Source organism: Anser cygnoides, chromosome Z, assembly GCF_040182565.1.
Source record: "Anser cygnoides isolate HZ-2024a breed goose chromosome Z, Taihu_goose_T2T_genome, whole genome shotgun sequence".
Lineage (NCBI taxonomy): Eukaryota > Metazoa > Chordata > Aves > Anseriformes > Anatidae > Anser > Anser cygnoides.
In genome coordinates, this window is record NC_089912.1 from 66,342,952 (window position 1) to 66,366,455 (window position 23,504).

The following is a 23,504-nucleotide window of genomic DNA, read 5'->3' on the forward strand; positions in this document are numbered from 1 at the left end:
CAACAGTTATTGGAGGATATGTATATTTTTTGTCAAATGGTTCAGGATGAATTAAATAGCAATGGCAAATCCTAGCATATATTGCACTATACTAAAATTATGATTAGAGAAAATATGCTCATACCCTTCTTCTGTTTTCACCTTCTTCCTGTCTTTGTCTTTTTCTTTTCTCTAAGAAAAAAAAAAAAAAGTCCAGCTATGTACCAAAAAAATAGTTATTCAACAGACTTTTCTTAAACAAAGGGAATGAAAACCCAGCGTTAACTACCAGGGTTCTTATTGAACACATGACTCATACAATTAAATACAGCCAAAGACAAAGCTGCTTGTCTATCATTATGGAGTTTCCCATTAAAATCAATTCATCATGTTGATATCTTCTGTCAAGACGTAACATTTGGATACCAGTTGGCAAAGCAAGAATAAACTTGAAGAAATGACTGGAAGAAGTATAACATTAAGAATAACAGTAAGAAGAAACTTGAGTGTTATTAAATCAAAACCTTTTTGAAGTTCTGGGAAGCCTAAAGCATGACCGATATAGTTTGTGTCATTATCTGCTATACAGTTGGAAGTGTAACATTACAATGCCAAAGAAACAGTAATCTGTTGTTGGGGGGAGTAAGTGACACCCTTCCCGATTACCAAAAAAAAAAAAACCCTCTAAATTAATCTAGCTAGTTTTGTTTCTAATAAAGTATGAAAGGAGAAGTAAAAGTATTGCATAATATAACATTTTGTCCACAGATTTTAGTTTCTGAACCTTTACTCAGGACCACAACCAGCTTTAAACAAGAACTCTTTCGATAAAAAAATTAACAAAAAACAGAGCTCTCCAAAACAGCTGATAACTACAACTCTACAGAACATGCTTACTGTGATAAAACATAATAGTTAACAGAAATATTTCAGATTTCAGGCAAAAAAAAAAGGGAACGATGGAATTTGGACAGGTCAGACACACACAGAGACTGAAATGAGTTTGTTTATTATGAAGACAATTTAAGCGGTAACTATCCTTTATGAGAGATTAAACAGGATCTCTGCACCTGCTCAGGTATTATTAGATCACTAATGACTTCAAAGGAACACCACCTAACTGAATTGTAAAATTATAGACACTGTACAAATAAAGCTGATATTTTACTTCAGATGTCAATGAAGTCCAACAGTGTTTACACAGCAACCTGTCTTGTGAATCTGTTGCGTTGTGTGCAGTAAGTAGATTGCCTCAGTACCATTCATAACACTGAAAAGCTATATACTTTTTTTTTTTCCCCCCCAACACTTCAGACATGGAAACATGCAATATACTTTCTACGAAGAACAGGATAGAGAATCTAACATACCTCTTCTGATTAGCTCCTTTCCTTCATCAATCAAATCGGAGGTCATTTCACTGTCCCCCATGAACTGCTGAAATCCCAAAAGATTCAAACAACGAGTTCCTAAACTGGTAAAAGCAAAAGAATAAGAAATTTCCTTTGTTAATTCACAGTAGAAATTTCCTTTGTTCAATCACAGTGAGTAGTCTGGATACTGCAAAACGTAAAACATTATTCAGAAGTTTCTGGACAATTCTAAGAAAAAAAACAACATTGAAGAAAAAAAGATTACCTCAGAGATTAGAAAGTTCAAAACAGTGACTGGTTCCTAAATGTAATTGAAAGTAATGTAATATTCCTATGCAAGTAGTGAGATAAAAATGCTTATGGTCTGAGAGTAATGCAAATGATTTAAGACAATTAAGTGAAACCTCCTCAGACATAACAGAATTTATGCTTATTATATCCAACTGACTCTCCTCTGCCAGAGGAAAATTACTATCAATGTTATCAATGTTATGCACATTATGATTTCTCTGTGTTTTTTTTGTTTGTTTGTTTTTGTTACTGTGTGTTGGTTTTTTTTCTTTTTAAACAGCAATAACAAGAAATCCACATTCACTGCAGTTGTTACTCAGAAGAAATGCCTGGCATTCTTTTCAGCTGAAGGCCATCATTTTGAATACCCATCAGGTGCCAGAGTAAGCTTGGTCTATCTTTTGTCTAGGGTTAAGCTAGTTCAGGAACTGTATCCAGAAACATTTTCAACTTCCCACCAGAGGATCCATGTTTTTTGTTTTTTTCCTCTCTCCAAACTAACATCAACATCATGTTCAAAAATCGCTTCATTATATACTTAGAGAAGATTTCTCCTGTACTATCTCAGCATTAAGACAGCTAGATTAAGTAAGGGAGACAGCCTTATTTGATAGATTTTAATTAAACATTCAGTTCCACATGTACGTGAATTTCTTACAGAGCATTAGAGTTCATGCAAAACAACTTATTCCACTTTCTTTTCTTCTATTACACCGTAACAGTGAAGACCCAGGATCATCATGGACAGGTCACACACAGCATTTTCCTGTCCTTTCTCATTTCTTTTGGGGATTCTTTCCCCCCAGCCTAACCTGAAGATCAGCATGGAGAAGCTAGGACTGTATTCTTGTTGCCTTATTATATGTGAATGTACATAGGCTACTGAAGGACATTAAAGGCAAACTACATTCCAGATGACGCTAAACACATACATAGCTTCTGACTGAAAAGCAATGCAAGACTGAAGAAGTGAAAATAAACGTAAACATAGGCAAGCTGGGTCAGACAAAAAGCTATCTCATCTCTTACAGTGGTCAGCAGCAGACATTTTGAAACCAATTTAAGGACCAAACAAGCATATAACTTTCTGTAATTACCCTTCCAGACTCCTGCAATTTGTGGCTTAGGCAAGCAAGATTTAATGATTTATAACACTATGCTTTCAAGCTAGTCCAGTAACTGGGCAGAGATTTGTTATTAGTCTGTTAGAAAGTTCATTAGATAAAGAGTTTCTAATGATGCTTCTTGGTTTATTGGAAAATCTTGCTGAAAATATAGCTTCCTCACCATAATTTTAATTTCAAATAGCATAATCTAATTTTTTGTGGGCTCCGAAGGTTGAACAGAATGGACCCCACAATCTGATTAATGAATGTTTAATGGGAAATGAAATTAAGTTAAATGTAAAAACAAATGGTTTAAGAAAGGATATTCTTAAAATGTATACATTTCACATAAAACAATTGATCGCTATTTATCTTTTGCATTTTTATTAATATGTCACAGATCCATTAACATGTTCCAGGTTTACTGCTGGAAAGAAGCGAATCTCTTCTTAATTGAAGTTACTAATATAAAAAAAGTGGAGGATGAGCCTTGCAAATTACTTACCTAAAGTAGGTTGCAATACAGAGAATGACAACAAGCATTGGATAATATATATAGAATCCATCCGCAATGAAGGACAGCACTCTCATTGATCCCATTATCTGGAAAACAAATCCACATGAGCAAGCTCTAATGATATACTTCTACATACAAGTAGATAGCATGATCTTTCTGGGTGTTTTCAGTCTACAATACATGCTAAGTATTATCACAGATCTGATTCAGACAATTGACCCAGAACATCCAGAAAAAAAAATTTAAAAAACATTTAAAAATGTTTAAGATGCTAGTTCTTTTTATCTCACCTAATCCAGAATCAGTTAAAAATTCATGGATATTTTCATCTGCTATAGAAGGACTACATTAGGACGCTACTTGCTAATGACAAAGGTAGATGCCACTTGCTGTCAGAAATCAATTGCTCAGTAAAATCAAACTCAGTATTTTTCAGTGGCCAGTTAGATTTGGTATTAATCCATAAAGATGGAAAAATTATGCTAAAGCCAGTGGAACCTACTAAAGCTGTCAGGAAGGGTAGAACAGCTTGCGCTCTCCAGCATAATGCTGTACTTTCTTAAGACAGAGACCAAAACAAAAAGCAGAGTTGTCAACAACTCCTGTGTAGCTAGCAGTCATTACCAAACTCTTGCTCTGTTACTGTCTAATATTAGTGAAAAAATAAATGAATATTTGAATCTCACTACAAAAAGTATTACAAACTATTTTTCCTATTCTCTGAACCATACAAAGCCTCAATACCATATTTTCTGTACTTACTGATGTGTAAGCAGTTGGCTGAGCGTCTCTGTGAGAGATTGTTGCATCCATATGGGTCAAGCCCAAAAAGTTCAAGCATAACGGTGGAGTAAGACGGCAAAATAACCTGCACAAATGTAAGAGATAACAGCATTTAAATCAATCTCTTGCATTAAAGATATTAAGAAATCATAATAAGATGTATGGCCTTCAAGGCCAGGTTGGATGGGGCTTTGGGCAACCTGGTCAAGTGGAAGGCATCCCTGCCCACAGCAAGGGGCTTGGAACTAGATGATTTTTAAGGCCCCTTCCAATCTAAACCATTCTGTGATTCTATTATCACAGAATAATGATGAACAGCTCAGTAGGTTTTAGACCCATATGATTATAAATGAAAGAATATAAGTAGGAGTTTAACTGATACTTTCAATTGACTACTCAGCAGAAAATCTGCAAACTGTGTGTCACATACTCACATGCCACTGAAAAGGAGACTGTATGCATCTGTCTGATGATGTGAAGCTAAGTAGTAATAGTTAAATACACGGATCCTGAAGACAGTGGAATAAACACAAATACTTAGGAAAAAGATGGTAAGAAAACAGGCCATCTGGAAAAGAAAAGTGAAATTTGAATGTAGAACTGTCCTGGTTTCAGATAGGATAAAATTAATTTTCTTCCTAGTAGCTGGTATGATGCTGTGCTTTGTATTTAGAATGAGAACAATATTGATAACACAATGTTTTAGTTGTTGCAGAGCAGTGCTTACACTAATTCAAGGACTTTTTACTTTCTCGGGCAGCACTGCCGCAAGAAGGCTGGGGTTGCACAAGAAGCTGAGGGGAGATACAACCAGCACAGCTGTCCCAACTGGCCAAAGGGATATCCCAAACCATATGGCATCACACTTAGCAATAAAAATGGGGGAGTTGGCCAGGAGAGCTGACACTGTTTGGGGACTGGCTGGAGAACAGCCAGTAGGTGGCAAGCAATTGCATTGTGCATCACTCGTTTCACTTGTTTTTTCTGTTTGTCATGTTTTGTTGTTGTTTGTTTGTTTTTAATTAAACTGTTCTAAACTCAAACCACAAGTTCTTGAATCTTCCATTTCAATTTTCTCCCCCACCCCACTGCTGGCCAGGAATGTGCAAACAGCTGTGTGGTGGTTAGCTGCTGGCCAGGTTAAAACCACAAGAACTCTACCAATGTGTTAGCACACAGTCTGAGTATGCAACAGGTTGACTGCAGTGTAATTTTTCATTTTGAGACAGGACAGTAACACCAACTCTGAGATGAGTTTCAGGTGTTTTTTTTTTCTAGTTTAAATTTTGAATGATAGTTGAAAAGTTCCATGCTTCATATAACACAACTGATGTTAGAAACATTTGTTCCACTACTTTCTATTATGTAACTGGCATTAATGTAAGTGATTTATAATTACTATGACTGATTTGGCATTTTCTTCCCATAAATAGTATTAAAAACAGGTATTTTAAGTTCATTAAGTTCAACCTATTTTATTAGTATATTGAAATATTTCATCTCATCTCCTTTCCTGATACTTTTGTGCACTCATATGCTAGCCACATCTCCCAGAACTGGATTTGTGGTTGGCAGCACATTCCAATTTAGGAGAAGGGCCACACACGGTCAATCAGACGCAAAGTCAAATATTTAAGTTCCAAGCTAATGTTGCACATTTTATTCTACACCTGGTGTTCATGACAGTGGGGCTACTACTTCACCCTGTAATAGACAAATATAACAAGTGGCAAGAGGCAGACCTCCTCCACAAAAACAAAATTTCATATTTTGTATTTTACAGAGCTTCTGAAAGCTGACATTATTTACAGAGACTTGTTTTTAAATCAGTTTGGTCTACTACTATTGTAATAACACTCTAGCTATAAAGGTTTTTGTTGAGTGATCAAACTTACCTCTATGTATATATAATTATATGTCTTTTCTGCCAGCTGTATGAAAACTGCAAATAGTGATAAAACCGGATTTGTGCTGAAAAATGTGCACTCTGACCACACGACGATTACAGAGAACATGGCCAAAACGACTGCAAGAACCCTGTAAAACCATGGTCGTAGAAGACATTCCCAGTACCACTCTGAAAAACAAATACACATACAACCCTAATGGGTTAACACAACCAGAAACAGAACTCTCTCAAAACACTGCTATAAACTTCTTGCATGCACACCCTTAAAATCAAGGCTTGAATGTGTGACTCCACAAATTCAAATTCAGAACTTTTCTGATGCCTAGGGATTTGGCTCACCCCTAAGGAATCGTATGCACAATTGTGGAAAACATTGGGATTTTGGGGGTAAATTTTGCAAAAATGATGAAGGGCAGCAGAACAAGACTCTTCACTTTCAGCCCAAATACTATGGGTGACCCACTTTTTATTTGTTTGTACATCTGTTACTCTACCATAACCAAAGCTTAGGCTGTAAAATTAAGTTTTCTTACCCCACCAATAACTCACTGCTAGTACACAACAAATTAGAAGTTAATACATGATGTGAAGACATTTTCTAAAAAGATACACCAGCAACCACATCTCCTAATATTCAATTCATGACAGACGAAGAGTCCTTTTTCCTTCAATCCACAAGGGCTTACACCCCGACAATATCCTACAAATATAGAAGGTAGCCATGATCTATTAATTTGAAGTTTCTATTTTTCTTTCTTTTAAAGATTCAGAAGTTTTCAATGACTATTGCAACAGGCTACAGCTATTAGCTTGTAAAAAGTTTATGGCCAAGTGCAAAAATTAATACCTGATGGCTATTCTGTTAAATAAATGCACCAAAATGCACATTTGCTTCCTTCTACTGTAACTGAACATTTTCATATAAAACAATCTGTTCTTCTCACAGAACATTACCAATTAATCCAGTAAATTTAACTGTAGATATAAAACTGTAATTGGTTTACATGTTCAAATCTGCACAACAGCACTTACCAACAGTTGGTGTGTAGAAATACTGAACAAATTTATTCTCTGGTTCCTGGGACTGAAACGTATGAACAAATTGTCGAGTTGCACTAGTTTCATTTTTTGCCACATCTTCTAAGTAAAAGGCTTGTTCTAAAAGAATTTGCCACTGGACCTGTGTACGACGATGCCTCTGTACTGAATAAATTACCTATCATAAATTCCAAGAAATTATGGTTACAACATACTCATTTCAAAAAATGAGAGAAAAGCCTTGCAAAAATACGTTAAATTCTACATTACAGAACTGCAAAGATAATTCTGTATGCTCACAAAAGCAGACAGTTAACTATCTTAATAGAAAAGTCCCAAGAGAACTACACGACTTCTGGGTTTTGCTCTTCTTTTATCACAATTGATGTGTAGCATTAACAGCCTCCTTTTTCCAAAATACCACTTTATTTTTGAGTCTCAGTGAATGCCACTCTTTCACTAGTTACTTTTTAAGAATTCACTGTCAATCAGTCGTTACAAGGCCATCAAAAATCATCAAATCATCACAGCAATTAAAATATTTTCAAGTTGTCTAGTGACAAGAACAGTTCTCACATATCCAGAAAACAGATCTGGATCATTTGGGATATTAAAATTCATATTTTCTTTTGCTGAGAAAAGTTAAGTAGCATCCCAAAAAAACACTACATAAAGCTATTCAGGTAAAATCTGAAAATCTTAGCTTGATTTGCATTTATTCTCATTACATTAGCATAAATTGGGCACTCTGTCATTTATTAATGAGAGAATATCTAATTATATATACATATTATATATTATTACCTGCTTGTGAAGTTTGACCAAACTTTTTTCACTTGGATAACTGTTCTGTCTTTCTTCAAAATCTTCATAATCATCCATGTTCCTACCCATTCTTTCCTGGTACTCATTAGGACACTGGTAAGAAAAAGAAAATTGACTGAAAGATGCAGGAAAATGAAATGGTTTCTGTTAATTATTTTTAAGATGTTTTAAGCATTTTGTGTAACAGAAAAGCTCACTCTAAATATAGATGCCAGTATCAAAAGGAAAAAAAAAAAATCTATCTTCTACAAGTAGAAGAAAAGTCCATATTTTCTTGTTCAAGAAAGATCAGCATGATATTCTTAAATAATTCAAAGTGCCATATCTGTTTATCAAAAACATACTTCGTGTTTTGAATGAATTCAGAATAAGGCATACAGCAAAAAACAGATGGCATTTGCTACATACCTCATTATACTTCAAAAGAAGGTTTTATAAGTAATCAACTGCTACTACTTCCGTTTCTAATATACTATGTATCTCAAAAGACATCAGATAATTACATTCATCTTAAGAAATCCTTCTGTAAAGAATTTCAACTCCAAGTCTGGTCAGAAAGCCACAAAACTCCAATTAGAGATTTTATGTTAAATGGAAAAGAAAACAAGCAACAGGTGCAGGATGTGCTCCCACCTCCATGAACGATTATTGCAAAAGATGTGCAATTTTTTTATTTTTATTTTTTTACTATTGTTATTATTACTTACCTTTTTCAGTATTGTGTCAACGCATTTTCTCAAGGGGTGATTATACTTGATACTCTCACTTACTTTACGGACTTCCTGTTGAGAAGAAAAAAAAAAAGTTGTTTCAATATGTTAACTAGATATAACTTTACAGGGTCAGGTAAGAGCCCCATCCCTGCCAATGGAAACACTAACCATCAGAGCCTCTAACCAGCAAAGCTTGCCCATGGCAGGTGGGGTGGAATTAGATGATCTTTAACGTACCTTCCACCCCAACCCATTCTATGATTATTAGACATCTAAAAAAAGACAACTGAATGTGTATTTACAAAGAAGTTGTGTATTTAAAAAAACATACCACATTGACAGTGTCCAAGTATTACTCTGCAATTGTGTAGAGGATTGGTTTCTATGCACGCATGTTGAAATGGAGCATACCTTCCTGTTTTAGTTGTACATAACGGAGTCTCCACCTTACCTTGTTTAGTTTCACTTTATTACTTCAAGTAGCTAAATGACTATCTTTTTACACTATCTTCTATCTTGCTCACATTTATCTCTACATAGCTGGCTTCTAAGACTATTTGATATTTATGAGTAATAAAACAGCTAAATAATTTGTTAGAAACAATTCTAGCAGTTTATCAGGCTTAGTGAGAACTAGGTTTTATTTTTCATCCTATCAACAATGCAGAGACAATCTTTTGATGGTGTTCTTATTATTACAAACTGTACTTTAAAAAAAGATACAAGTTGTAGAGTCTAGACAACAGAAGTAATTGTGAAAGTTTAGAAATCACATCCAACAGGACGGTTAGGCAGACAGAAGAACTTCGTTTGTTTAGTGCAACAAGGAAGGCTAAGTAGATGCAGACAGTTCTTCGATGTTTAAAAGGCTGTTCTAACAGGTGGGTTTCAGTGACTCAGAATTCCGTCTGAATCTACTGAGCAAAAAAATTGCCATTATATGGTACGATACAGAAAAACAAACAAAATCCTGCAAGAATGTCTGTAAAGGTCAATCCTAACATTCAGCCCTGTCAAGTACAGCACCAGAATAAAAAAAAGTAAATAAAACCAAACAATTTTGTTAGGTGTCCTCTGGTACTATGATTTCTAGAGTTTTAGTAATGTCTTCCCTCTGATAAACGAAGAAAACAAAAGCTTAAACTTAAGCGGGTGAGAGCTAAAACTTGGTGATTTATTTGCCATAGCAGCAATGTATAATTTACAATCAAGTTCTCAGTCAGCACTGGAATTCTTAAGAATTTTTGCTTATTATCAAGTATTTCACTGTTCTTACGAAGGTTAGAAAATAGAGAAAATATACTGGCCAAGAATTCTAAAGGAATAGTGCAATTGTTTATAGATTGAAAGAAAAAAAAAAAGAGTATATTACCAGATCTTAATTCTTGAAACAAGATTTTATGCATTATATTGTTAATGCGTAATAATACGTTGGGTAAGACAATCTCAAAACCTGTCAGTCATTCTACTAAAGAACAGTCCAGTGCAAAACAGCAAGTGCTACTAGCATGGTAAGCAAAGTTTCTGATGCTCTTTTTCTAGTAAATTTTGTAGTAAATTTTGTCTTTGAAATGCTGTTATTGAAGGAGTGAAGATTCTACTATTATTTTCTTTGGTGACAGGTCAAAATAAGTTACCACCCTACCCTACAAGTCTTCTGAAACATTACTTCTAAGCCATGGTATTACAGCAGTACAGCAAGCAACAGCAATTCAATGGGTTGGTTTTCCATTCTGTTCTTGAACTACATAAGAGACTATTGCTCAATCACACAAGCAATAATAATGTCTCTCTCAAGAGAAACTCTTTGAAAAACCAGTGATCTATCTATTCTGTTCTCAAAAGGCACACACTGTAGTCTTGCAAATTCAACTTAAAAATTCTTCAAGATTGCAGAAACACACTGGAAGCAGAGCACAAAAGCAAGACATACATGTTTTGCTAGTGTTCCTGCAAATTATTTGTACACTAGATTTTCAAGCATCACTCTGGAATGTTATTAATTAGTCACCAATATTACTCCAAAAGGGCCAGTAAAAGAAAAAAAACAACAACAAATTATGACTATCAAGTTGCCATGAAATACAGGTTCTTCTATTTCTCTTTTGATTTTTATCAGTGTCATCAAGTGGCACACTATGATGATTTTCTTAATTTACAGATACTTCAAATTTCATGCTACTTGTGCTTCTTGCCAAGAAGTATGTTAACACCAGGAAATTCAGAGATGAACAACAGCAGCCTTCACTTATTTCACAGCAAAATCTAGTTACTTACCTCCATAACATCCTCTAAATTTTCCTCTGCATCTGCTTTTTCAGTCATTAGTTTGGCAGCTTTGAAATAGGTCTTCATGAGAAGATAACCCCTCTTAGCCCCATTCCAGTGAGAACGAGGAATTTCCACCAAACCATAGCCCAAAAGCAGCACGAGAAGAAAGAGACCCCATGTGTTTGCAGCAGCTATCCCAATAGTCTGAAGTTGGTTCCTTCAAAACAAACAGGAAAAAAAAGAAAAACAAATTACAACCTACTTCCCACCAGCAAGAAAGTAACTTTGAAGTATCTGTGCTCCAAGAGGGCTTTCAAATTTACAGGAACAAACTCAGTATCATCTGTAATTCTTGTCTAGGCCCAGTCTGTTGACTTGGCTGCATTTACAACTGCCATGATTTTTCCCTACCTCTCACATTTCTGAAAGCAGCAAAATGTTCTTTCAGGTGCACCCTCTCTGGAGGGAGACATAAGCATTTGGTCTCAAAATACGTTCCTTTAGGAAAGGACATGAACTTCGCAAATGTAATTAAAATGAGATCAAAATACCATAATTGGAATCTCTCTAAGAAACAGCCTCAGAACCCAGGATTAGTATTTCAGAAACAGAAGTTGAAAGCAACTAGGCAGTACAAAACAGCATTTACTACTCTATCTAGCATGGAAGAGTATCAGCGGTGTTATAAGTATCAATTTTCTTAAAATTACCTTATGAGCTTTAAGTAGAATCTACCAGTATTACACGGGAAATACTGTCAAAGATGTTTTGAAAGCACTGAGAAAAAGTTTCAGCACTAGAGACAAATGCATTTTCAATGAGTGGAAAAAAATAACATCACTGCAAATACAAAAACAATTCCCCTGCCCTACAAAAAACCAGAAAGCTACAAGAGAAAATTCCTACAAAGTCAACTTATCTCTTTCCATTTGAAAAAATTAACAAAATTCTGCCTAGCAAAAATCAGATCAACTATTTGTTTTAAAGACACATTTTATCCACAGAACATGTTTACGCTGGCCATTTATGTGTTGTTTTTTTTTTTTTTTACTTTTTTTTTTTTTAAGAACTCATGCAAGTACTTACAACATTACTCTTACCATTGTAAATTGAACTTTGGGTTTACAGCAACATATATTAAAAACGCTCCAAAAATCAGCAAGTAAGTGCCATAGTAGATTGCATTCTCAATCAATGCAGTTTTAATCTTTCCAGTAATGGAGAACCCTCCTGACCTAGCATAGGACTGCATGAAAGGTAGCAGAATCCTAGGAAGAAAGCAAACAATACCAAAAAGTAGCTTATCAGTGGCAAGATACTGACACAGGAGTGTTTAAGTTAAAGACTCTCAAGCTTCTAACAAAATGAGCTAACTATATGTTTTTATCCTAGGTGTACCAGTCCGAGGGTAAACCTGAAAAAAAAGTTGTAGATAAAAGCAATATGGTTAGCTTTACTATAAAAAAAATCTCTGTTAATCAAGAGCTCACTACCAATCTTCTTGACTGAGCTACAAAAATAATATGAGGATGGGCTGATCACAGACCATACATCAATCTAAACCAAAAGCACAATCCGTTTGCTGTAGCTGTATCTATAGTTTTATATAGTATGAACCGATTAAACCAAATAATTTATAGTATTACTCAGAAATTGCGCAATTTATTCATAGCACTATTTTGATGTCCTGTAGTCTAAAGTACAATTACATTACATATATAATATATATTATATATATATATGTATTACATATACTGTTCAGATGTTAGACATAAATTATACACTTATCAGTCCAACTGTCATTCCTTTGTCTTACTTACCATGTTAAAAACTGTGATGTCCAGTACACAACACGCCAGAAAATTGGCATAATTCCATCAGGAATATAACTCCATGGTTTGAAACATCTTTGCTTGCTGTAACAACATAAGAAAACTTATTATTAGTTTTAAGGTCAATAGTATAGATTTTTTTTCCTATAAATTCCCCTACCAAGGAAGGACTTTGAAAAAAGCAAAAAAGTAATACACTGCTATTTAAGTAGGTAACCATCTACCACCTCGGTAAAGAATGAACTGTATTTCCATGTAAAAAGTATTTAGCATTCTCCCCATTAAAAATAAGATATCTGGACAGGATGGCTTGTGGGTTTTTTTGTTTTTTTTTTTTTTTTTTTTTAAAGAGAAAGAACAGCTCAAAGACTAAAGAAAATGAAACAATTTTAATAAACAATTTACTGGCTCAATTTTTTTTTCTGTGCAAGGAGTACTTCATGCAAAGAAAAAATATTTCTGTAGACAGATCATTCAGCTTTAGCTAGTGGAGGAGATTATTCAGGAATATCTAGGGAGTCCATCACCTAGACATACTACCTATATCATTTAGTGGTAACAAAGTATATTAGTTGTTCTGTAACCCAGTCCACTTTAGTCAGACTTCCATGAACTAATTTGTTGAGCCAATATTTTTCTGACAGGTAGCACTTGCTTCAGGAAACCCAAGAAAGTCATGAGAGCCTTTTAAAAAGAAGACAGCAAGTGACAAAGTGGCCATCTACACTAAGACATTCTTTTTTTTTTTTTACCCCCCACACCTATCTGGGTAATGAAATATTGGTGAGTCAAGGGGTAACATTACCAGTTTAATAGGAGTATCTATTGAGAAATAATTGATGTTTTCCAGAGTCAAACTAGTTAAGCCTGTGTTGTGAGTTTTTATGTACATAGCCTACATATTTTCAAACTATCAAATTACCATAGTATGACAGGCTGTGTGACTAAAACATTTCAAAGTTTTAAGAGCTGATTTGCACTAACAGTATCAACGCAATTAGGTTAATATTCCTATTTGATAAGTCATATACTACAACACCCATCAGCATACTCTGGAATTATAGGTAAATTAAAAGGCTATTAATAGTCTTCAAATCATGTATTTATCTACATTTAACTAACACACACTGAGCAGTCTTAAATAGAAGGTTAAAAGTTGCATCACTAAATCTGGCATTTTACAGTTCTTCCACTGATATACGACTTCCAGGTAGTCTCCACTTTGGAATAACAAACCTGGCAATACATGACACATAACCAAAACTTTAAATGTTCTAAACACCTTACAGGTCCTACATTGTGTGTACCTACAAGGTGTGGAAATAGCTAACGGAGGTGAAAGTGCCACACACAGAAGGAGCCAACATTCATCTACATTCCCCATGCTTTAGGGATGATCTCCTTCCTGCCTGAAAAAAGCAAGCAGGCCATTGTTACTTTGGCAGTATACTATCAATTTAATTAACTCCGAAATTTCTAGCCAGAGAGGTTCAGACTGGACACTGGGAAAATGTTATTTACCTTGCCAAACATTGAAGGAGGCTTCCTAGCGAGGCGGCTGATGCCCCATGCCTGACAGTGCTCAAGAGGCAATTGGACAATGCCCTCAGTAACATGCTTTCTTTCTTTTCTGGTTAGCCCTGAGGTGGTCTGGAGTTGGACTCAATCTTTGACGATCATCTGAACTATTCCAAGATACAACTATATCCAACTGAACTATTCTATTCTAACTCCAATTATTATATGTGCCATTATAATAAGTAAGTAGATATGTTGCTTGCATATAAGAAAAGTCTACTAATCTTTACATTCATAACATGTAAAATTATCTTTCCTTCATACTCCTAAAGGCTTCAGATCTGAAAATCTAAGCATTCACCAAGGCATCTCCTGACAGATAAGCAAGATTGTTCAAAAAAGCTTCTTTCTATCTCTTTAGCAACAAAACAGAAGAAATTATGGTGAAATGAAAAAATAAATAGCAATACTTCGGTAATCAACTAGAACTATTGTTATTACAAATAACAGATGCGCTACCAACAGATGCGCTTTTCTTCATCTTCTCTTCCCTCACGCTCCTGTATGCTTACTGTCTTCAAATATCACATCACACAAATAACATTTGTTTATTAGTCCTAAAAACACAGTACACTCCTATCATTTAAAAAAAAGAAAATCATAAAATACTTCTTTAAGAATTCTAACAAAGAAAACATGCAACTCATACCTTGGAGCAAGAGTAACGTAAGAGCCATTACTTTCTGCAGGGCTGGAGTTAACAGCAAGTTTGCATCGATTATAAATTGTCTAAAAGACAAATATACATATAGATATATATATTTTTTCCATCAGTGACAAGCAAAAAATACAATGTTAATCTAAAAATAACAAGTCCCATTTTTAAAGACAATTCCTGTCCTCTGAATTTACATTTGGGAGCAATTTATCTAACACTCAAAACAACACTTAATCAGCAGGACAATTAAGTAAAAAATTGAAAGTGTTTTTATGCTGTTGAAACAGATTTTTAAAAAAATTCTATAAAAATTCTAAAACATTTGAAAGATTCATTTACTGATGAAATTAACAAAATTGACTGTAAACAGAGAAACAGTCATGAAAAAAGTGATGTGTTTAGTTTAAAAAGATACTATCTGAAAACATTATTTGCTTTTTAAGATATTATCTACTGCAATTAAGAGTTAAAAAAGAAATACACATTTTACACAACAGAATGGAAAACCTTACAAGTTTCTTACCGTACTAACATCCAGAGGCAGTATAAACACAATAAGAAAGCAGAGATACCAAGCCAGTAATGTTGCTACGATCACCAGTCTATGCTGTTTCTTGAAGTCTCCATACCGATGAAGTAGGAATAAGGCCAGAAAAAAGACGAATACTATCTCAAGTCCCAAAGCTGCACCACTCATTATTGAAGGATCACTCCAGCCACACAGTGCAGCTCACGTGAAAGTAGATCAGAACTGTAACACAAGAAAACATTTAATTACATTAAAATATCTGTATATTATATATGCAGAAAAGAGCTGTTTAACGGTCATTTTTAAACACAATAATAGACTTTTCTGATTTCACACAAGGACTCTGATAACACGAACAAGATTTTCAGCAAGGTGCTCTGAAGTTCTCTGCAGAAATCAAAATATCATGACATTCCAATTTGTCATTTCTAGCAACACAGCAGAACTACTCTATTTCATCTTTGTGGTCCAGAAGATCCAGAAGTCAATTCTTCTGTCTGTTAGTAAGACTATAGTCCTAATTTTCAGGATTAGTATAAATTCTAAAAGAAAAGCTATTCCTTTTTTTTTTTTTTTCCCCCTTCCAGATGAAATCAACTATTTTGGACAAAAGAAAGGTTAAAAATTAAATGTTTCCAGAAAGCTAAAAAGTAGCTTTTTTAAAATGAACCGTTCCTCAACCATGCATTTAAATTTTCCACTCTTAGTTAATCGAGCATAAAAATACAGTGAAATATAGGTTAGTCTACTTGTGATATAGCTCTTTTTAGATTTGAAATTTCACGTAACAAGAAACAACATACCAGCTGATTAATTCACCTTCCTACTCCTCTTCTGCTCTTCTTCAGAAGAGCACAGGTCTCAGTTCATTCATATTAGACTTGCTACACTTTTCTTTTCTCTGCACTTATTTACTCTGTTACAGTCAGGACTGCTGGAAATACTTAGCCATATTCATACAGGCATGTCATTAAGTAAAGGGCCAGTGAGCTACACAAATCTATTAGAGAAAATTTCACCAACTTGTTACATGGTTAGTTAAAATGCTTCTAGATTGATTTTATTCTTTTTTTTTTTACAAGTATCATTTTAATCACAGATACTTCATATATTAAAAAATAATAATGTTTATTTTTCTGGTCAGACTGGTTTGCCTTTCCACCAAAGTTACCATTTTAGCTGGTTTCATTCAACTGAAATACTTTTTAGCACGGCTTCCTCACTGTCGTATTTTTAATTGCTTTCACTTTTGACTGAATTTCAAAGATTTAAAAGACAGGATACTACTAAAATTTCCCTCAATTTACTTTTCAATTCCTTCAGAACTTGTTAAAGTAAACCACTTATTTACTAAGCTCTCAGTACACTGCTTAAGCAGGTATGTCATGTATGAAAGCACAACTGAAAGTTGTCTTATTTCCAATAAAGAAAATGGTTATTCTGTGATTTTTTCCTAAGGATTGGTCTCCCCCATTGTGCTCCTTTTGTAATTAATTTCCAAACAGTGAAAGTAGTCTTTTTAATCCGTTAACTGTTGTCCACTGAGCATCCCATATTCTGAAAACAGATTGAGTTACCTTCTTGTATCTTGTAAGAAATGCATACATGCACTTTTTATCTTTTATTCATCTTAGTATGTTTATTGAATAATTAGTATTTCTAATTATTTAATTATTCTAATAATTCTAATTAGAATCATTCTCGTTATTAATTATTTCTAATGTGAGGTCAAAGCATCCCCTTACTATCTGCCTGTCCTACATTTTGGACAGACAATTTGTAAATCGTGAATGCAGGATACCTAACTAATTTCTCTGTAACTTACTCTGAGCATGTCCTTGTGCTTTCTATTGTATCATTCTTGTTTCCTCAGAAAACAGAAAATCTTTCCTATTTCTAGTATAATAGTGAATTCCACCAAGAAGCGTTTCTTCTCCATTCATATTTACTTCATTAAGCCAGTACTATCTGACATACGTAGCTTTGGGTGCCTATTATAGCCACACCTTATGCTATGTAAATACCATTATACAGCATATGCTCCATGAGTCACACCTATACAACTTTTTACCAGTCATACCTAAAGAGCTGCAATCAAGATTGAAGGTAAATTTTCTTGTGCAAGATGCTGCACTGTTTCTACCATGATGGGATCCAAAAAAGATTACAAACATGCACCAAACATTCTAAAATAAAGAAGGAATTGAGTTGTACCATAATTTCAACCACTTTCAAAGACAAAAGCAACTTCGTAGTTATCCAAGTAAACAACATCTTTTTTGCTCTTCACCTGGCTCCTAATTTAACTCTCAAAATACAAAATGAAAGGCATCATTTTGAAAGGCATACCCTCAGTAAGTTTGCAGATGACACCAAGTTAGGTGCGAGTGTTGATCTGCTTGAGGGCAGGAGGGCTCTGAAGAGGGATCTGCGTGGCCTGGACCCATGGGCAGAGGCCAACTGTATGAGGTTCAACAAGGCTCAGTGCCGGGTCCTGCATCTGGGGCACAACCCCCAGTGCAGGGCTGAGGAAAGAGTGGCTGGAAAGTTGCCTTCTGAAAGAGAGCTGGGGGTATTGGTTGAGAGTTGGCTGAACATGAGCCATCAGTATGCTCAGGTGGCCAACTGCATCCTGGCTTGGATCAGGAATAGTGTGGCCAGTAGGACTGGGGAAGTGATTGTCTCCCTGTACTTTGCCCTAGTGAGGCCATACCTCAAACACTCTGTTCAGTTTTGGGTCCCTCACTACAAGAAGGACATCAAGGTGCTGAAGTGTGTCCAGAGAAGTGCAACGAAGCTAGTAAGGGCCTAGAGAATGTGTCTTATAAAAGCAGCTGAGGGAGCTGGGCTTCAATAGCCTGGACAAGAGGAGGCTCAGGGAAGACCTCACTGTACTTTACAATTACCTTAAAGGACGTTGTAGTGAGGCAGGGATCAGGCTCTTCTCCCAAGCACCAAGTGGCAAAACGAGGGGAAATGGCCTCAAGTTGCATCAGGGGAGGTTTGGGTTGGATGTTAGGAGAAATTTCTTTATCAAAAAAGTTGTGCAGCAGTTGTGCAGAGGAATAGGCTGCCCAGGGAAGTGGCTGAGTCACCATGCCTGGAGGTCTTCAAGAAAGATGTAGAGGTAGAACTTAGTAGCATGGATTAGTGGTGGACTAGGTTAAAGGTTGGACTAGATGATCTTAGAGGTCTTTTCCAACCTGAATAACTATGATTGTACCAGACTACAACTAATGACAAATTGTTTTGAAACAACGTATACACATTTTCAAAATTTCAGTTCAAAAAATTTTTTACAGAAATAGGTTAAAACTAGTTCCTAACACAAACTGCTTAAATGCAAGGTGAGAAGCATAATGCTAGAGAGGAGCTCTTACTGCGAACAAAATTCTGCCTAATAGGACAGCCATATTTGAGACCCACAGTACTAGAATTACTTGTATCAGGACTTAAAATATATTACTGCAGGGCATGCCTCTCTGTGGCAAGCAGCATTTGCCTCTGAACCTGGTCATTAGCTCAAAGGTAAACTGCTTTCCCATAATTCCGTTTCTTCGCTTTGACAGGCTTCTCACTATTAGCACATGACTCCACAGTATCAGCTGGCTGAAATTCCTGAACCCTTAAAGAATTTTCTCCTGAAATCAATGAACTCGCTCAGAATGTTGTCTCTGCTTAGACAATGCTCCTTGAGCACTTAGAAGACATAACAAGTTTCCTCACTGAAGGGAAGAGCACCTATCAGCACACTCCATTTCTGGGGAGTAAAGCACCTACGATTTAATACAAGTAAGATCAAAAGCTGGAAAATTGACACTGGGAATGAAAATGAGCCAGTAAAAACCAAGGGTATGCTCTTGTTTAGGCTTAGAATTTTCTTGTTTTGTTTCAGACACAGGCAAAAATAGTAAGTTTTTAATCTCATGAATGGAAGAGTTTGGTTACCCCCATACAGGACACAAGTTTCAAAATTCTGACATGAAATCTTCTGAGGTCCAAACCCAGCTAATAACTCTTAACAAGCACCATCAAGAGTTCAGTTCACACTTAAATTATCTTGGAAACTCCCTACCATCAAGTCTTAAATTACCTTGCCAACCTCAAGACTAACCAAGCTCATGACCATCTACATTACAAATGAACTAACTACTCAGCCTGGTGCAGAAATACTCAAATTACTAAATGAAACAGCAGAAACAAAAACTATAATTTCTTTGAGCTTTTATATAGCACTGTATTTAGTAACAGAGGTACACTGACATTATATCATTAAAGAACGCCTGAAAAGAGTAATGCTTATTTGTGAAGGAAGCCCCTTGGTCTCACTAAAGTAGACTCCCAATTCCTCTTTAATCAGAAATTCCAGATTAGACTGTACCATAGGTTTATTATTTTCAAAATTCGTAGGTTGTTATTTTACTAGTAGATTGTTCATTTTGCAGACTAATCTAATTGCTGCTTTTGCCCTTCCCAGTTTTTGTTATATCAAACTTTCTGCAGATGTCTCAGGGTTGTCCTTGACAGTCTGCACAGCTTCCCCATTTCCTTCTGCACTGAGATAGAAACCACACAGCATGCAAGCTAATGCCTGAACTGAGGGTAAAAAATGCTTCACACATCTTACTGAAACATACAGAGGTATGACTTGCATGACATTCCTTATATGCATTCTGCTCCTTATGGCCCCCAAATTCTTTCCTTCTAAGAAACACAGCATCGTATTTTTGTGTAACTGACTGCTCTTCCTAAAGTGCAGCCCACCACACAACTCTAATGATTTGTATCCCCTCCCTCCCGCTGGCTTCTGAGTCTTGAAGACAATTTGATTTCCACTACCACACTCCATAAGGCCTGCAATTCCTCCTAGCTTCATGCCCACTTCATTTGTAATAATCACATTATTTCAGTATGGAAACTGAAAATCCTGAAGAGCAGCTAACGAAGAACTGACCTCCTCATTCAATTACCTCTGCGCCCCCCACAACAGTAGCTGTTCCCAACTGTTCTTCCCCAGCTTGGTTACAAAAACATCCTGAGAAACAGAACCAAAAGCCCTGTTAAAGCTCAAATACAAACATCTACTTATCCTCCCATATATAGTAGGCCTATTAGTGAAATAAGATTATTTTTAACAATTTGTCCTTGACAAACCGATGCTGTCTTTTACTGATCTGCTATATTCTAGATGCTTAGGAATAGTTTTTGTTCCAGCTGGAGGTGTTTTTTTTTCAGGAATTCAAAAGGAAGCAGATGATCAGTCTGCCAATCTGCCATTCTCCCCATTCCTTCAAAGCTGGAAATAAAGACAGCTATCATATTTCTAGTTTACTTGTCTTAGGTACCTCAGGCATTTTGTTAGACTACCAAAGCCTATTTTTGTTGCTTTTCTTGAAATATTATAGGGTAAAGATCATCAAATCAAATTCAAAAAATTACATTTTTAGAAATCTTGGATATTTCAGTTAAAACCCTTGAAGAAGAAGCAAGTAGCTAAAGATTTCCTTGCCTAATTCTGTGTTTTAAAACTTTAACACCAAAATTACATCAGAAAAAAATTGTCATCAAGGAAGTTACCAAACTATGGAAAAGATACCAAAGACAGTAATGGACAATACTAAACGAGAGCCACAGCATACTGAAAAAAGCGTCTGTGCAACAGCATCTCCTAACGTGAGCTGAATTCACAGCTCTGGGGCAAGTATAAACCCAAAGCTACCATCTCCAGCAAACATCAGTGGCCAGTTCCACAGTTACCTCTGGGGCAATAATCTCCAAGCTCCCACTGAATGTCTTCCAGCACATTTACCTTTGCAAAAGAAAAATAAAATCTGCCACATCACCTGTGACGTGCTTCTGAAGCCTGCCCTACACTGCAAAACTATGCTGTCAAGAATCCCTAAGTAAGACTGTACAGAAATGCCTAAATTTTTTGGACTGACAGAATTGCCCAACACTAAGATTTTGACGCTTCCATCTTTAAAGAATAAAATGGGCTAACCTCACATTTTAGAAATCATAAAAAGGGAAGAACAAGAGGTCAAGCCACATTTAAAAATAATCCCTTCAGACATCATCACACTCAAGTTTGCTTAGCATGTTTTTTTTTTTTTTTTTCCTTTTTCCTCCAACTTCCATGTTCTACAGTAACCTTTGCAGCATGGGGAATTTATAAGCAGTCAACAGACAGATGAAGGAAGCGCTTCCAAATCTTAGCACAAAGAGAAAGCTATCTAAGGAAAGAAACCATGAGCTGCCAAAGAGAACTGACCAGAGCAGTTACTTGATTGCACTATTTGGGAGAAATAACCTCTGAGGTGAATCAAGAAAATAATCTGCATAGCTTTGTTCTTCTAAGAAACTCTAGTCAGACTATGTACTGACTGATGTTTCATTAGTATTACCATAGTAATACTATACCATTAGTATACTGAAATGTAAAAAAATATTTTAAAATGATTAAACATTTAATTGTTTTTAAACACTGTGTGGAAAAACATTTCATAACAGCTAATGACAATAAAATATAAATACTGCACTGAGTCCATTCAAAGTGGCAGCATTCTCTAATTTGATGGGAAACCAGGTGGTGTAAGAAAAATGCTCTGTTAGGGAACATAAAGATTTTTGTGGTCAACAGCAAGCAAGGACCAGCAGCACAAACACATGGGAAGTTTATTCACTTACTTGGCACTGTCTCACACTAATAAAGAATATTAAGTACCACAAAGGCTGATGCTTTCATAGAGTTGAGGGGAATACTCTGGAAAAAAACATATTGAAGAAGACAATCTGCTTGAAGGAACTAAAATTGAAGAAGATATGAAAGCTGTACAGTTACAATATGAATACAGAAAAAGAACAGAAATTGCTACCCCAGGCTGCCAGACGACTGCTCTCACACAAAACAGGTGTCACTCAGGTCAGTCACATGATTACAACCCTAACACTGCCGTAAGACAAACACGCTATTTGGAAATTTAGAGCTTTAAAAAGGTTATAATTGAATTCTACCCCTTTCAGCAAATTCTTCTGCTTTCAGTTTCCTGTGAAATTAAAAGGTTTGACAAATGGAAGAGATGCTGCTGAACAGAGGGTTAAATACAACCCGCTTCTTTTTTTAAAACTAAAAAAAAACAACACTCTTTTTCATTTGATTACCTGCTTGAACAACCAGTAAATAACTGATCTGTGCCTTTAGTTAAAACAGAACCGGTTACCACTCATTCTTTTTAAAGATTACATGACTGCCCATTTGAGTCGCCCCACTGACGACATCCGACTTAACAGCTGTGCATGATTTGCCACGCGTTTCATTCCCATCCCTGGCTTTACGGGCACCTCTCCCCGCCACCACCGACTACACAAAGGGTGGCATTTACAAGCAGGCTACTGACTCAGCGCCGAGCTGTAGGTGTGCTCAGAATTTGGGCCTCCATCCCCAAAAATTTCAAAGCGTGTAGTTTGCATAGAAAGCGTTAACGATAGCATAACGAACCGCCTTACTAAAAGAAACGCAGCGTGACAGGACTGTGCACTCACTGACCTGCAGGGCACGGCCTTGAGACGGTTAGCAAACACTAAGATGCGTGCTCATAACACAGGTGCTCGGGGGCCCTGAAAAAAAGGGAGAAAAGAAAAACAATAACAAAAAAAAAAATGGAGATGCTGATTCCAATGCCTGTTCTCTTCCCCTCCCATTCCCTCTCCCCTTCTTTTCCTTTTTCCTTCTCCTTTCCCTCCCTCTCCTTTCCCTTCCCCTTCCCTCTCCCCTCAACTCATCTCCCTTCCCTTCCCTTCCCCTTTCCTCCCCCTTCACCTCTCTTCCCTCTCCCTTCCCCTTCCCTCTCCCCACTCCTCTCCCCTCACCGCCGCCGCCGCCCGGGGCTCAGCAGCCGCCCCCCCTCGGGCCGCAGCCGCCCTCCATCCGCGCCGCCTTCGCCGCCCTCCTCACAGGGGACGCCTCAGACGCCCAGGCCTCAGGCCGCTCCGGGCCCCTTCCGCGCTGCAGCGAGCGAGCCGGCCGACATTTCCCCCTCGCCAACCGCCCGCCGCCACCGCCCCTCCTCGTCGCTGTCGTCGTCTTCGTTCTGTCGTCGCCG

At 36.4% G+C, this 23,504-nt stretch overlaps 1 protein-coding gene across 7 annotated transcripts in view; it reads right to left on the bottom strand.

The window, feature by feature from the left end:
* The window catches only part of LMBRD2 (LMBR1 domain containing 2), a 35,648-nt gene extending 12,152 nt beyond the window's left edge, over positions 1–23,496 (bottom strand). The window contains exons 1-17 of one of the 7 annotated variants that reach the window (XM_048051254.2): positions 23,357–23,496; positions 22,949–23,019; positions 18,309–18,510; positions 15,397–15,624; positions 14,865–14,944; positions 12,626–12,721; positions 11,906–12,073; positions 10,812–11,022; positions 8,529–8,603; positions 7,801–7,914; positions 6,991–7,174; positions 5,945–6,126; positions 4,484–4,617; positions 4,029–4,134; positions 3,255–3,352; positions 1,350–1,453; positions 125–171 (exon numbers count right to left, since the gene is read on the bottom strand). In XM_048051254.2, coding sequence (XP_047907211.1) covers positions 125–171; positions 1,350–1,453; positions 3,255–3,352; positions 4,029–4,134; positions 4,484–4,617; positions 5,945–6,126; positions 6,991–7,174; positions 7,801–7,914; positions 8,529–8,603; positions 10,812–11,022; positions 11,906–12,073; positions 12,626–12,721; positions 14,865–14,944; positions 15,397–15,570 — 1,773 coding nt within the window. In that variant the 5' untranslated portion in view covers positions 15,571–15,624; positions 18,309–18,510; positions 22,949–23,019; positions 23,357–23,496. Of the gene's footprint in view, positions 1–124; positions 172–1,349; positions 1,454–3,254; positions 3,353–4,028; positions 4,135–4,483; positions 4,618–5,944; positions 6,127–6,990; positions 7,175–7,800; positions 7,915–8,528; positions 8,604–10,811; positions 11,023–11,905; positions 12,074–12,625; positions 12,722–14,864; positions 14,945–15,396; positions 15,625–18,308; positions 18,511–22,089; positions 22,166–22,948; positions 23,020–23,271 lie in introns of all 7 variants that reach the window. The other 6 variants (XM_048051253.2, XM_066988642.1, XM_066988641.1 and 3 more) reach the window with 6 other exon arrangements.
* Positions 23,497–23,504: the final 8 nt, after the last annotated feature.